This window comes from Anolis carolinensis, chromosome 6 (assembly GCF_035594765.1).
Source record: "Anolis carolinensis isolate JA03-04 chromosome 6, rAnoCar3.1.pri, whole genome shotgun sequence".
NCBI classification, from domain to species: Eukaryota; Metazoa; Chordata; class Lepidosauria; order Squamata; family Dactyloidae; genus Anolis; species Anolis carolinensis.
The window spans coordinates 37,469,588-37,486,306 of NC_085846.1; the positions used below are offsets into that span (position 1 = coordinate 37,469,588).

Here is a 16,719-nt window from a genome sequence, read left to right on the forward strand (position 1 = left end):
CAGCGTAGAAGGTGCTTGAGGCTTCTGGGAGTTGAAATCCAAAATACCTGGAGGACTAGAGTTTGGGAATCACTGTTGTAGATGTGTCCAAAGAATGATGACAGGGAAATTGTTTGAACAAAGAAGTCCAACATAAACTGAATGTCAAATCGCTCCATTTTTGCTTCTGCTTCTCTCTGCCCAAAAAAATCTTGAAGGTTCAGAGGGGGGGAGGGTAACTTCTTTGCCAAAATCCCAAACTTGTCCAAGCAGGTTAGACCACTCCAAGATGATGAATTTAAATTGCCACTTTAACAATTCCAGGGAGGGACTTGCTGCGCCTTCAAACTGGGAATACATGGCGGAGATGACCTAACACAAGGTCCTTCTGAGATGCTTTTGCCTGGAGGACCAAAGCGCTGTAACTAAACATGTCTAACAGGCTCCATCCAGCTTCCATAAACATGTGTTTTACAAGCCAAGAGAGGCCACGTATAAGAGGTGCTAGAAAAGCAGCAGGATTGTAGGTCAGGGAGCCAGGCTGACTTTCCCACATTGATCTGAAAAGTTAGGAAAAGTCACTTGCAGGCTATCGTTCCCAAAATCCAACAGTTCTGGGAACTGTATCCCAAATTTTCTAAGATTTTGACAACAAGCGAAAAAACCTAGACAGTGATTTTTCAACTTTCCACTGCAGGTGCAACATTTCCCCAATACAAACTCATCCTCATTTACTTTTGCAACCAAGGGCCATACCTGCTTTCTTCCTGAAGAAGGATTCAGGAGGCCTGGGCATGTCGTCAATTACGTCATAGAGGGATTCAAAGTAGACAAACATGTCCTTCGATGACTCGTCCAGCGGCACGGTGTCGATGACCTGCCAGAAAGTCCTAGAAGGGATCCCAGGTAGTACAAGACCACCCAGCTCAGCCAAAAAGACATGTGGCCCTCCAGATGTTGTAGGGCTATAGCTCCTCTGAGCTCTGGTTGGCGGAGCCAACAATGAGAGACGATGGGAGATGCAATCCAACAGCATCTGGAGGCAGTTCCCCACTGCCATGCTCCAATCCATATCCAGTGGGGAATTTAGCATGGATGCTTCAGATCTTTTATCTCAAGACTAGAAAACTGTGGCCCTTTCCGCACCACCCCTATATCCTAGGATCTGATCCCAGATTATCTGTTTATTTGTGATACAGCCTAAGGGCTAATCAATAAAATGTATTCTAATATCTGTTTATCCCAGATTATCTGGCAGTGGGGACTCATATAATCCAGTTTAAAGAAGATAACCTGGGATCAGATCCTGGGATATAGGGGCGGTGTGGAAGGGGCCTAAGAAGTCAAATTGGGGACAGGAATTCTCAAGCCAATATGGAGGGTTTTTTTCTACCTAGTTGATTAAAAAACCCAAAATATAACATGTTGACATATCAATGTTTACCAACATGACTTCAAATTCACGGATGTTGATCTCTTTCCTTTAAAATATCCCACAGTCATTTGTATACTAAACACTTGGCACCTTTTCAGTTGGTTCAAAACTTAATTTCAATTACATTAAAAATGTAAACAATTCCTTCACATTTCAATTCCCCATTATCCTCAAATGCAAATTCTGCAGATATATAAACATTCTTGTTGAGAGCTAAATGACCCCATTCCACCAACTCAAGCGCCTTGATAATCCAGATTATCCAATCAGATAATTGAGATTATCTGCTTTGAATTGGATTATATGAATCTACAGTGCCATATAATCCAGTTCAAAGCAGATAATCTGAATTTTATTTGGCAGTGTTTGAAGAGGTCTGACAGCCCTTCCAGACAGGCCCTATATTCCAGGATATAATCCCAGGTTTTTTGCTTTAAACTGGATTATATGAGTCTGCACTGCCAAATAATCTGGGATAAACAGAAAACCTGGGATCAGATCCTGAGATATAGGGCCTGTCTGGATGGTCCCCAAGGCCCCTTCCACACATCTAAATAAAATCCCACATTATCTGCTTTGAACTGGAATATATGGCAGTGTGGATTCAGATAACCCAGTTCAAAGCAGATATTGTGGGATTTTCTGTCTTGATATTCTGGGTTATATGGTTGTGTGGAAAGGTCCTGAGTCTACATTGCCATATAATCCAGTTCAAAGCAAATCATCTAGATTTTATATGGCAGTGTAGAAGGAGCCTCCCATATATTAATTCATGTTCAAGCTCTGATGGCTTCTGTGGCATTTATCTCTGCTTTGCTGGCCATATATTTCATATTAAGAGACATCATAGTATTGTGGCTCATCCGTAACGATGCCCTTTATAAAAGGAATGAGCAAATGGCAGCATGTCAACTGCATGGGGCCCAAAGCTCCTGAAAAAGCAGGGCAACCTCCAACAATTCCCACTTGATAACTTTAACCCTTAATTTTTTAAAAAATGACAATTTTAAAACAATTTAAATCCCAAAACCATTCAAATAAAAACTGACTGGAAATGTGACAGTTTAATTCCTCCCCCCACCAAAGTTTCTCTCAATTCCCCAATTTTTAAAAAATGCACCCAAAATCAGCCAACACAGGCCCCTTCCACGCAGCTGTTTAAAATCCACATTGAACTGGATTATATGGCAGTGTGGACTCAGATAATCCAGTTCAAAGCAGATATTGTGGGATTTTCTGCCTTGATATTTTGGGTTACATGTCTGTGTGTAAGGGCCCACAACAACCAAAATTGATACAGTATACACATTCCAATGGTGATGTCTGCCTCACAACCTTTTTGAAGTAACCCACCCCTGCCATATCGTAATGCCTTCTGCAGTGGTCCATACCTGTCTTACATTATAGCAACCCACCCAGGCAATCCCACAAATAGGGCCTGCAAGAAATAAGTACCTTCTGGGCTGCCTTCTTCATCTCTGCAACATACGCCGCCATCGCTTCCTCTTTGCTCATCTTTCCTAATCTATTCCACGCATCCCTGGCAAAACACAAAAAGTAACTGTTTAATGGAGTATATTTTTTAAAATGAAAACATCCAGACCCAACCAGCAAGTCCACTCCTCCTTGACTTCACCATTCTGACTTTTGTATGGTAGCCAGTTGGTTATTCATAAACAGATAAACAGCATTCTGCACATGCTATGGATTATATATAGCTTTGTTTTTCCTTCTTTTTAACTTTAAGTTAAGGTAAAGTTAAAGGTTTCCCCTTGACATTAAGTCTAGTCATGTCTGACTCTGAGAGGTGGAGCTCATCTCCATTTCTAAACTAAAGAGCTGGCGTTGTCCATAGACAACCTCCAAGGTCATGTGACCCGCATGACTGCATGGAGCACTGTTACCTTCCCACCAGAGAGGTACCTATTGATCTACTCACATTTGCATGTTTTCGAACTGCTAGCTTGGCAGAAGCTGGGGCTAACAGTGGGTGTTCACCCTGCTCCTCATATTCGAACTGTTGACCTTTTGGTCAGCAAGTTCAGCAGCTCAGCGGTTTAATCTGCTGCACCACCGGGGGCTCCCTTTTTAAACTTTAGAATACTTCAAATATATATTGCATACATTCCATGCAGGACATGACACACCAGTGTAAAACATTGGGCTGGATTCAGACTGAATCTTGTTTAGAAGTCTTTCCATTCATAATCCCTTCCCACTGAGAAATGTGTACATGACCCCAGGTGTACAGATACCAGTATATAAAATAGGTGTAAAATCAAACATTAATGATAACAAATCAGCAGCTAAACAGGCTGATTTTCCTTTTTGTGGACTATAGCTAAAGCCTTTTCTGCAGAGTCCACTGTAAACACAACTTGTTGTTACTAACAGTTTCGTGTAGATTTGTGTTAGTAACAGATTAGTTCATTCTTAAGTACTATTAATTTCAGTGGGTCTACACTTATTTGACTAAATCTTGTTGTTTTTATTTGCCTTTAAGGCCCCTTCTACACTGCCATATAAAATCCAGATTATCTTATTTGAACTGGATTATATGGCAGTGTAGACTCATATAATATAATTCAAACCAGATAATGTGGATTATCTGATTTGATAACCTGGATTATATGGCAGTGTAGAAGAGGCCTACATCATTTCCAAGTTGAGGCAACATCACAGCATTTTCTGAGCAAGATTTGTTCAGAGATGTTTGTCATGGCCTTCATTTGAAGCTTGAAAGAGTATGATTTGTCCAAGGTCACCCAGTGACCATGACCGAAAGGGGATTCAAACCCTGCTCTACCAATTCCAGCACTCAAACCACTTCACCACACTGCTTTGCAGACTAAATATGGATCCAACCCAATTGGCTAGCAACAAAACTGAGAGATCACTTCAATTTTGTTAGCACAAAACAACAGAATCCCAAATGTGTTTACTAAGAAGTAAGTCCCAATGAGTTAAACGGGGCATAGTCCAGCTATAAAAAATCAGCCAAGTGACTCCTAATAAATATCTTATATTGCCCATGGAGGAAAGCCAAAAATCAACACAAGTCTAAATCCTCAGAGTTACTGCCATGAAGAGACCACACATTTAAAGATCAGAGATGGTGGGAGTTATAATCCAAAACACCTAGGTCTCTTCTACAATACAATATAATCCAGATTTTTTTTTTCATGTCAGGAGTGATTTGAGAAATTTGAGAGAATTGGCCATTTGCAAGGACATTGCCCAGGGGACACCCGGGAGTTTTGATATTTTTACCATCCTTATGGGAGGTTTCTCTCATGTCCCCACATGGAGCTGGAGCTGATAGAGGGAGCTCATCAGTGCTCTTCCCGGTTGGATTTGAACCGGAAACTTTCAGGTCAGCAACCCAACCTTCAAATCAGCAGTCCTGCTGGCACAAGAGTTTAACCCACTACGCCACCAGGGGCTCCAGATTATCAAATCAGATTATCCAGATTATCTGCTTTGAACTGAACTATATGAGTCAACACTGCCATTTAATCTGGTTCAAAGCAGATATTCTGGATTTTATATGGCATAAGCAGTTGTACTTTGCAGTAGTATTCCAAGTCTACACTCTGACCAAGGGCCCTTCCACATTGCCCCTATATCCCAGGATCTAATCACAGATTATTTGGCAGTGGGGACTCATATATTCAAAGCAAATAATCTGGGATCAGATCCTGGGATAAAAAGCAGTGTGGAAGGGCCCAAGTTCTCTTAACTCAAACCTGGTTAAATACAGTGCTTCATCTAGGTTTATAAGAAGGTTCCAGTGAGGTTTCTTACCATTTATATCTGCCGATAGGGTCCCAAAACCCAGGCCTGGAGATCTGGCACTGACCCACAGTCGCTTGCTTATAGAAACTGTAGAAACGCAGCATTTCTTCATAAGATGGACGGTAGGCACCTTTAGGGATGGGAGAAGTGGTCAGAAACATATATAGATTTTTTAATAGTCTAGGGACCCTTCCACACAGATGAATAAAATCCCACATTATCTGCTTTGAACTGGAATATATGGCAGTGTGGGCTCAGATAATCCAGTTCAGAGCAGATATTGTGGATTATTTGCCTTGATATTCTGGGTTATGTGGCTGTGTGGAAGGGCCCAGGTTTCAGCATCACAGTTTTCAAAGCAACTATGCATCAAGTATTTGATCGGTTTCCAATCAGAGTAGAATTTTGGAGGTAAAAGTGGATTTCCATCCATGGGGGGGGGGGGGGGGGGCGAAACTTTAGTCCATAACACTGTTCTCTAGTTTTGCAAAAAGAATATGAATATATTTTGATTTTCAGTGTTAGTGACTTTGGCCCCATTTACATTGCCATATAAAATCCAGATTATCTGCTTTGAGCTGGATCATATGGCAGTGTAGACTCGTCTAACCCAGTTCAAAGCAGATATTGTGGATTATTTGCCTTGATATTCTGTTTTATAGTTGTGTGGAAGGGCGTTAGGTGGGTCAAATAGCTTTTACCTGACCCTCTTTCATTTCACAAGCAGTCTCCATGTTACGAAGAAGATAGACTTCATGAGTTTGTTTTTAAATTGAATTTGTTTGTAAATCAGAATGTAACTCCAGCAATACACACACACACACACACACACACACGTTTTGTATAGCCCAGGGAAGGGTTAACACTCCTGTGGTGTTTGTTTTACTATCTGTGCCTTTGTTCAGAAGATTTCACTGCACTTTCTGTCCCTGTGATAACTGGATTTTGAAAGATTTAGCTTGTCTGAATTGGCAATAAAGCTTCAGTGGAGACACCTTTTCCCCATGATAACTCTTTCAGGAGTGAATTTCCCTTTTGAGGGGTAGATTTCTCTCACTTCCTGTTGTCTCACCCCTGTTTGTAACTATGAGTCATTTCTAAGTCAAATGTTTGTTAACTCGGGCACTGCCTGCAATGCAGTTTTGAATAAAAAGTCTGTTTAAACACATTGAACCACTCTTTTTTGCATTGTAGAAACCTATCTCTATTTTATCCATGTTGTTTCTGCCTCTGGTACTAATTTTGATGTTGTTAAAAAAGTAATGTCTATTAACAATTTGATTTGTTAACTAAGGTATAGCTGTACACACAGTTTTAGGAAGGTGGGTGTCAGTTTGAGAACTGTGGGCATCCTCTAAATTTGACTCTCACCATTCTTGGGCAAGCCTTGGATGACACGGACAGCCGCTTCAAACTGCTTCTGGCAATCTGGCTCCTCTGCCTTCTTCCCCATTGGTACCTGTTTTGGAAAGGGAAAAAAGGATGAAAACTGCAGGCTCTGCTTAAGAAGAAATACAGATATTAACTGACGTAAAAGGTAAGATAACTCTTCAAGCCATCAAACATTTATTCCTCCTGCCCAGAGATGTCTTGTGGCCTTCTCTTGTTATAGATAAATTCTTATGCTACAGTTAGTAAATCTTCTGTTCTTTGAACTACAAAAAAGTGATAATGATGATGTGTTGGAGTCCAAAGAATAGCCTCCCCTAAATTCTGTGTCTAAAACAGGATATCGAGAACCTTCTCTCAGTAGCATCTATCATTCCTAGTACAGTAGAGTCTCACTTATCCAACATAAACGGGCCGGCAGAACATTGGATAAGCGAATATGTTGGATAATAAGGAGGCATTAAGGAAAAGCCTATTAAACATCAAATTAGGTTATGCTTTCACAAATTAAGCACCAAAACATCATGTTATACCACAAATTTGACAGAAAAAGTAGTTCAATACACAGTAATGCTATGTAGAAATTACTGTATTTACGAACTTGGCACCAAAATATCACGATGTACTGAAAACATTGACTACAAAAAAGTGTTGGATAATTCAGAACGTTGGATAAGCGAGTGTTGGATAAGTGAGACTCTACTGTACTGCCGCACCCCAGGATATAGTCAAGATCATTCAATAGCAAAAGTATTAGATTTAGGATGCATCTACAATGTAGAATTAAGGCAGTTCGAGCCCAGTTTAACTGCTGTGTCTCAATGCTATGGAATCCTGAAAGTTGTAGTTTGGCTAAAGACCTTGTAAAACTACAACTCCCAGAATTCCCTAGCATTGAGCCATGGCAGTTAACATTCTATAGTGTAAATATACCCTTGGATGTGGGAAACCCGGGGCCCTTTCACAAAGCCATATATCCCAGAATATCCAGGCAGAAAATCCCACAATATCTGAGTGTGGATTCAGATAACCCAGTTCAAAGCAGATATTGTGAGATTTTCTGTCTTGATATTCTGGGATATAGGGCTGTGTGGAATGGTCCACAAAGTTAGATCTTCACTGGGCAGTGTAAAGAAAATACAGACTAAAATGTAACCAAGTTAGATAACAAAATTATTCTACTCAAGGAGTCAGGGTTTTTTTTTACATTCTCAATCGTATCCCAGCCAAGATAATTTATTACTTAAGGTCAAGAAGTTAAGGCCCTTCCACATAGCCCTATATCCCAGAATATCAAGGCAGAAAATCCCAAAATATTTGTTTTGAACTGGGTTATCTGAGTCCACATGCCATATATTCCAGTTCAAAGTAGATAATGTGGGATTTTATTCAGCTGTGTGTAAGGGGCCTTAATGACACTGCTATCTCAGCCAAGGATCACAGTAACCTCAGCCAACCAAATTGTTTCAGTACTTAAAACAGGCAATCCCATCAGCACTCTTCTCCTGGTAATAAAAATACATGTAGGAAGAAGAGTTTCCAGCCCCTTATTTTTGTTGTATGCCTTCGAGCTTTAATGGCTGAGCGAGGGTTCAAACCCTGATCTCCAGAGTTATAGTCCAACATTACAACCACTATATCATACAAGTTGTTTCCAATCAATTGCGGAGACTTTAAAAATGTTGCCCAAGACAAGCACCCCAGTCATCAATAAGGCTTGGATCTCATATTATACACTCGTGACCTGATTTCTATCCTCATTGCCAAACCTATGCTCTTTGCCTTCCTGCATTACCTGAGTGACTCTGATCTAATAATACTTTCTGGGTACATTTACACTGTAGAATTAATATGTATTATTTATTTATTTACTACATTTATATCCCGCTCTTCTCATCCCGGAGGGGACTCAGAGCAGCTTATAAATCAAATGTACATACAATATATTATTAGCATAGCACAATATAAGCATTAAATTACTATATTGTACTATAACATTATATGGTAATATTATTAGTAATATTACATTTAATATATAATGCAATATATAATATATAATTAATACAGAATCATGGGAGGTGTTGTTTTACAAGGTTTAGTTCCTTCTCTATCAAAGAGTGCTGGTGCCTCACCAAACTACATCTTCCATGATTCCATAGTACTGAGCCATTGCGGTTAAAGTGGTGTCAAACTGCACTAATTGCACAGTGTAGATGCACCTCCTATTGTATCACAGAAGTCCACAAAAGTCGTATTTCCTTCTAATGCTCCAGCAACTTGGACTCTTTTGCCAGCCTAATATTCTGATTCCAGTGATCACTTAAAAGAAAGCTCTCCTTGTTTAGAAACCTGCCAATTACTGGCCAGTCCTGAGTTCAAATCCACATTATTCTTGAGATAATCAGAGATGGCTTTATGATTTTATTTCGCTTCCTTTCGACTCTGTCTCTGCTTTTCCTGTTCTGACGCATAGAAAACAAAACAGTTATTTCCCTTTCACCCAGAGTCAGATTACGTTTTTCATCTCCTCTCCCCACCAAAGAAGTGCTGCTGTCCAGGAAATTTAAGCCTATTGTCCACTGGAACCACTGATCCGGAGTCTTTTTTCACAAGTTCTCCTTTTCAACTCTACCTTATATTCCCCGCAGAATAAGTGATCCACTCACTTTGCTCTTTGCCCTGGCACCAGCTCTGCCAACCTCTTGTTTATTATTGCAGCTGGAAGCTATGTTACGCCTTCGACCTTTTAAGATCAGCCCACATTGCCGGGAGCAGGGTTAAGCGCGTTTTAGCCAATCAGCGCGCTGCTTCGCGTTCTACTCCTCGCATCTCGGCCAATCGGCATTAAGCATCTCTCAGACTCACTCTCCATACTACACAGGAATTCCTTCTGTTTTTTGCCTATCCGACTTTAAAAACAGCGCCACCTAGAGGGGGAAAACTAGGAAAAGTTCGCCTTATGGTTGACATAGGTCGGAAATGATTTGAAGGCTGACAACAAAGTGTGTATAACAGCGACATCTGCAGGAGAGAACAAGAATGACAGCCTTCACTGTTCTTTTTATATGCAGAATTTAGTTTCCAAATCAGACTGGCAGTGGCTGGACAAATTGTATCAAGGTTCAGCCTTCCAGCCTTGAAGCCAAGATTTATTATTTGAAGTCCAAAGTGCCTCCAAGTACAGAGAAAACTCTTCCAACATTATATAACAAATATCCAGCTGCGGAATCTGATCTGAGGTTAAAGATATATAGATACAAATATATATATATATATATATATAATTAAAGTTATCCAAGTAGCTATTAATCTTGATTTATGCATACTCAAGAGTAAATCTATTGAGATTACTTGGATAAATTAGTCCTTGCTAACACTGTATGGTGAATGGAGTTTGATACCACTTAAAAAAAGGTAAAGGTTTCTCCTGACGTTAAGTCCAGTTGTGTCCAACTTTAGGGGTTGGTGCTCATCTCCATTTTTAAACCGAAGAGCTGGTGTTGTCTATAGACACCTCCAAGGTCATGTGGCCGGCATGACTGCATGGAGCGCTGTTACCTTCCCGCCAGAGAAGAAATGTGATCTACCAGAGAAATGTGATCTACTCACATTTGCATGTTTTCGAACTGCTAGGTTGGCAGGAGTTGATACCACTTACTGCTATGGAATCATGAGAGTTGTAGTTTTACAAGGCCGTTAGCCTTCTCTTTGAATTTTCCGCATCAAATTAGAAATCCCAGGGTTCCACAGCACTAAGGACCCTTCCACACAGCCTAGTATTATTGCTGTTGCTGTTGTTGTTGTTGTTGTTGTTGTTGTTGTTGTTGTTGTTATTAATACCCAGAATATCAAGGCAGATAATCCACATTATCTGCTTTGAATTGGATTATCTGATTCCACACTGCCATATCATTCAGTTCAATGTAGATTTTATACAGCTGTGTGGAAGGGCCATGAGACCCATTCTACAAAGCTGTATAAAATCCAGATTATCTGCTTTGAACTGGATTATATGGCAGTGTGGACTCAGATAATCCAGTTCAAAGCAGATAATGTGGATTATTTACCTTGATATTCTGGATTATATGGCAGTGGAGAAGGGCCCTGAGCCATGGTCTTTAAAGTAGTATTAAACTGAATTAGTATTATAGTGTAGATGCACCCTTAGTTCCATTTACTGCAGTGGTCTGCACTGGCTACATCCAGATTCATTTCATAGAATCCATTTGAAGAAATGATGACGCTCTTAGGCGAGAGTAAATAACAGAATTTGTATTTTTCTCATGATTAACAATAAAATAAGGGCTCCTTCATGTGCAGCCAATGTATTGGAAAGTTGTTGGAGATTGTGGCATTTGTTGTTGTATCTGAGGTTTTTTTAAAAAAAACAACAGATGACTATTCTTTTGTCTTGGCCCTTTTTCTGGCAATTTTTGCCAACAGTTACAAAATTCCATTTCTCCTTTGTATTGGGCTGTTTTTTAAACATTGCAAGACATATCGGAACAGCCGTCCTTCTCTTTATATAGATTTTCAAATATTTATAGTGCACCAGTGCGTCACTGAAGCATCACCTATGCACTATAACACAATCATTCCTTTAAAAAATTAGAAATTCACATGGAGAAAATTGGCCCTTCAAGCCATAAAACCATAGCAACAAGCGACTCTCCAGCTTAATAAAAAGGTTAGGAAAAGCTCTAATGGAAATTCCCTGCAAATAGATGTGGAAACAAGAAGAACCTGCCAAATCCAAGGAGGTATATTTTGAGAGTTCACTCTTTCTTAGACCAGTCTATGAGGGACGCTAAACAAAAAAGTACTACTCAATATTGGATTCTAATCCAAACAAGCAGGCATTCATGACAATTTGTTAGGTGCATCATATCATTGGTTTATAGAAAAAGACAATAGTCTCAACAAGGCTGGTCCTATGGTCTGGAAACTATGCCCTATGAGGAGCGTCTTAAAGAACTGAGTATGTGTAGCCTGCAGAAGAGAAGGTCGAGAGGAGACATGATAGCCATATATAGATAGGGTGTCATAAGGAAGAAGGAGCAGACTTGTTTTCTGCTGCCCTTGAAACTAGGACTAGGAGCAATAGGTTCAAATGACAGGAAAGGAGATTCCACCTGATCATTAGGAAGGACTTTCTAACCGTATGAGCTGTTCAAAAGTGGAACTCTTTGCCTCGGAGTGTGGTGGAAGCTCCTTCCTTGAAAAATTTTAAACAGAGGCTGGATGGCCATCTGTCAGCAGGCCTGTAGCGAGGGGGGGGGGGGGGGGGTTTAGGGGTTCAACCCCTCCCCCCCAAATTTTTCAGGTTATAAAAAAACCTGGTTTACTCATGAATTTTAACTGGTTAACCAAATCCCCATGCTAAATCTATGAGACGCAAAACATTAAGAGTCCCGCCAGGCACTATCTCAAACAGATATTGACAGGTTTGTAGCAGGGGTGGGGGGTGCCAGGGGTTCAACCCCCCCCCCCCGAAATTTTTTTCTGGCTACGGCCCTGTCTGTCAGGGATACTTTGTTTGTGCTTTTCTTGCATTGCAGGGAGTTGGACTAGATGGCTCACGTAATTTCTTCCAACTCTATGATTCTGTGCTATCATTATGAAAACATTTAGGAAATAATAATTGTTTTCTTAAATTGCTAACTAAATAACATCCCAGTACATTCACTTTTTCTTAGTTAATTGAGTAGGAGGAAGAGATGTCTGTGGGATTTTCTACTTGAGCTGCCAAACAGGATGGTGGACTTTGGGTCCTATTTGTGTCCTAGGACCGCCTGGTGAGTGTTATGCTAAAAGCCTGAAGTTCCAGATCAGAGGACATACTCACCAGGTGAAGGCAAGCAACAGAGGTTTATTTCGATCCAGCCAGAAAGGATGCAAGTATGGCTAATTCCAAAATATACAAGCATAACCATGAATACAGAGACATTAAGTTTAATACGCATGTCAGTTATTCAAACACTTTATTTATATTCCGCCCTTCTCCCCAAGGGGACTCAGAGTGGATTACAGCATATAAACAGACATAGGCAAACATTCATTGCTATGTTACAATGAAATACAATGAGACACAAATATCGAGACAAAGGCTTCTCCTTTCATTTCCAGCTCTGGAGGCAGTGCTCATCTCTGGCTCTGGGGGAGGTGCTCTTCTCCATTTTCAAGCTGAGGAGCCTGCGTTGTCCTTAGACACCTCCTGGTCATGTGGCTGGCATGATTGCTTGAAACATCTCTTTGCTCTTACCTACCAAAGCGGTGCCTATGGATCTACTCACATTTGCATTTTTTCAAACTTCTAGATTGGCAGGAGCTAGGACTAACAGTGGGAGCTCACTCTGTCCCACAGATTCGAACTACCAACCTTTAGGTCAGCAGATTCAGCAGTTCAACGGTTCAACCCATTGCGCCACCGCAGCCCCTATATATCATCAGGGCGGGGTGCTGTGTTCAACAACACTATGAACCTTAAATTGGATAAGCTGAGGAGCCTGCGTTGTCCTTAGACACCTTCTGGTCATGTGGCTGGCATGACTGCTTGAAGCGTCTCTTTGCTCTTACCTGCCAAAGCAGTGCCTATGGATCTACTCACATTTGCATTATTTCGAACTTCTAGATAGGCAGGAGCTAGGACTAACAGTGGGAGCTCACCCTGTCCCACAGATTTGAACTGCCAACCTTTAGGTCAGCAGATTCAGCAGTTCAACTGTTTAACCCATTGCGCCACCGCGGCCCCTATATATAATCAGGGCGGGGTGCCGTGTTCAACAACACTATTAAATTGGATATGCATTTTATTCTTACAACTGAGACAGCAAATTGTTGAAGCCAGGGTTTGACAGAAGTTCAGAATTGATAGCAAAACCTGTCAATCAGCATCATTGAAAAAAGCACATACTGTAGTGTACTGGCCTATTCCTGGATCAGAGGGAAGAAAAAAAAATGCAGGTTGGAGACCAAAATAGGAAGATATTTTAGAGAAAACTTTCATTCTCTTGCTTGCATGGCCAAGCACAAAGGGAAGAAAGCAAAACGTAAGCCTGATCTTTTGTGCTGGCTAATCTCTGCTGATAAGAAAGAATATTTGTGTTTGAAATCCTACAAACTCTAAACCCTTGCAGATTATTTAAAGTCCTCAAGGTGCCCCCATGTCAGTGGCAGCCTGTATAAGCAGTATTCATTTTTAGCTGAATGCGTGGGTCACTGGCTATTTTTAGACACTGCTCCCAGCTAATTGAACTAGTGAGATAAGACTGTATTTTCATATATTGGAGAGTTCATGGACACAACTTCTAAAAACCTCCCCATACTCTATGTCCGTGTGTAATCCTGTCGTTTTAGGTCTTAACCATGGTCTTTATGTCTTCGAGAGCTAGTCTGGATCACAATATGGACTTCAGCAGTGGAGGCTTGACCTGATGGAAGCTGGCAAGAGCTCCTTGAAAAGCATTTGATGTCTGGAGGATAGCAGCAAAAACATTCAAACATGTTCAAATACAATGTGCATTTGGGTGAAGGAGAATTAAATGAGCAAGATAGCTCTTTGCCAAAATATTAGACGCAAAAATAAATATAAAATCAAATTAAAATATTTAACTCTTCAAAAGCATGTGAGAACTAAGTAATGATCCAGGTACAGTAGCTTCATGCTCTGAAATAAAAATGTAGTCCTTCATAATAAGGTTATGCTAGAATATTTACACAAAGCTTTTAGCCTTATCTTGCTGATGTCAATGGCTTTGCTTTTTACTTGTCAAAAAGACTTATTATTTCTATATTGGCCAATTCATCTTATTTATTTTTTCTTAACTGTTTCTTCTACTTCAGTTGTTAATAATATTCAGATAGGTTTTTGGTTTTAAATTGCACATTTTTATTTTATTTTATTTTCTATCATTGCTAGCTGTTTGGTCTTTTTTAAAGAGACAGAAGCTGTTATAACAACAGCAGCAACAATAAGAACATTTTGTATAAGGTTAAAAAGTCTTTCAGAAGCTCAAAATAGTAACATTATACCAATAAATCCAAAATTCACTAGCACTGATGCCGTTTTGTGGCCAACTCCAAAGCATTAAATACATTCCACAAGCGTTTGAAGCTTCACTGGCTTTTGTTTATACTTATGTTCTAAGATATGTCTCCTTATTGTCCTGCACTGATAATAACTTAATAACATCTCAAGCTGTTACTGAGTCACACTACCCCCCCACCCCGGAAAGATGTATAGTTCATCAAGAGACTACAAGCATATGTGTGTGTGTGTGGCATGTGTATGTGCTTGTAGTCTCTTGATGAACTATACATTTTTTGGGGGGATAGCGTGTCTATATATATATATTCTTTTTATTTAAAACCTTTTCTGAGTTGAAAATTTTCGAAGCAATAGAGGTTCCAGAATGGACCTAGCAGCAGCTGTACCTTACAAACTATCAATTTTAAACCCTTTAATAAATTGTATCAATTTGATGATTTTTGTAAATATACGAGGGCTATCCAGAAAGTAGATTACGTTTTGGAATTAAAGATGAACAAAGTATAGGAGAAAACATTTACCATATGCAGTTGAAAGCCACACCCAAATACCACATCTCATGTAATTGCCATTCAAATCTAGGCACTTACCATAGTGATGAATGAGCTTTGCAACTCCTCCCCTACTAAATTCTGTCGCTTGCGTCCTCAACCACTTGTTTCCAACAATGGAGGCGTGGCTGGCAATGCAGCGTTTTGGCGATGCTGCGCAGCTGTGGGAAGGGGTGACTGGCTGGTTGAGGACGCAAGTGGCAGAATTTAGTGGGGAAGGAGTTGCAAAGCTCATTCATCGCTATGGTAAGTGCCTAGATTTGAATGGCGACTATGTGAGATGTGGTATTTGGGTGTGGCTTTCAGCTGCATATGGTAAAGGTTTTCTCCTATACTTTGTTCATTTATAATTCCAGAACGTAATCTACTTTCTGGATAACCCTAGTACATATCAAATGTAACTTGAAGGCAGCCACCTCTCCATGACCCAGTTTGCATAATCCCTTGGGAAAGGGGACCATAGCTAAGATCCCTCCAGCCATTTCCCAAGCCAAATATCTATCGGAACCATTGTATATATGTAGACGGATGATATTCTTTACCAACAAAATAAGCTCAGGATGTTTGTCAATTTAACCTGAGGCTGAGAACCTGCTGCTCCCACAGAGGAGGGAGCTTAGTAGATACAGATCCATTTACTTCTCAGTGCTGGCAGCTAGGCCCTTAATTGTCTGAAAACAACACTTTTGTCTTTTGAATCTTGCACCCTTTGTCTTCCACAGAACTGGATACTTGAGTTAATCAGAAGCTCATCAGCATATTTACATCATTGTTTCATCATGGGCTGTATCCTCCAGGAAGGTGTCTCTGTAGTGGATCCCAGCTGACATTTCTCCTTCCATGAGAATCCACACTTATAGGCTCTGATGTCAAAGGAACCCCCAGCCAATCCTTGAGTGGATCCTTTCCAGCCAATCAGGAGAGGAAGCATAAAGTCCGAATACCTATCAGAACTGTACAATGTCATGCATTTCCTTGTGTGTTATGTTTGTACCTTTTGAAGCAAATTGCTTGTACTTGCATATTTTTTAGAAGAATTGTAATAAACCTCTGTGGCTTTTCTTCAATCTGGTGAATTTGTTTCTCTGTCCTGACCAATTTGATTTAGCATATGCTCGCCAGGCATAGACCCTTTAATCAAGGTCCTAGCTGAAATCACTGCAAGGCCCCATTTATACTGACATATAATGGAGTTTGAAACTGCATTCTATGGCCAATATAGACTCATATAATGTAGTTCAATGCAGTTAAACTAAATATGAGTATACACTGATAACACTATCTAACAGGATTTTTGTTCCTGGGTTTTAAATGTCATTTCTTAATTGGTTCTATCATAAAAACATGAAAAAGGTTTATTCAACGGTAAAAAACTTTGTTTTTGTGGGACATCCTGCAAAACATTTTGCTATATTTTTTCAATGAAATATCTCATTGAATCTCAACCAATGTAACATAGTTTGTGGCAGCCACAAAAACGAAGTTTCTGGAGTATAACAACTACTTTCAAAGTAAGTACCACA

At 40.1% G+C, this 16,719-nt stretch overlaps 1 protein-coding gene and 1 long non-coding RNA gene across 6 annotated transcripts in view; one reads left to right on the top strand and one right to left on the bottom strand.

The window, feature by feature from the left end:
* Positions 1-9,459, bottom strand: part of acbd4 (acyl-CoA binding domain containing 4) — a 37,551-nt gene extending 28,092 nt beyond the window's left edge. For 3 of the 5 annotated variants that reach the window (XM_062983724.1, XM_062983721.1, XM_062983720.1), the window contains exons 1-5: positions 9,114-9,134; positions 6,581-6,668; positions 5,219-5,339; positions 2,870-2,954; positions 736-856 (exon numbers count right to left, since the gene is read on the bottom strand). In XM_062983724.1, the coding sequence (XP_062839794.1) occupies positions 736-856; positions 2,870-2,954; positions 5,219-5,339; positions 6,581-6,668; positions 9,114-9,122 (424 nt within the window). In that variant the 5' untranslated portion in view covers positions 9,123-9,134. Of the gene's footprint in view, positions 1-735; positions 857-2,869; positions 2,955-5,218; positions 5,340-6,580; positions 6,669-9,113; positions 9,135-9,230 lie in introns of those variants that run through there. The other 2 variants (XM_062983723.1, XM_062983722.1) reach the window with 2 other exon arrangements.
* Positions 6,607-16,263, top strand: LOC134299843 (uncharacterized). Its single transcript, XR_010007081.1, has 2 exons — positions 6,607-6,746; positions 15,919-16,263. It is a non-coding gene; the product is annotated as an uncharacterized LOC134299843 (long non-coding RNA).
* The last annotated feature ends 456 nt before the right edge of the window (positions 16,264-16,719 follow it).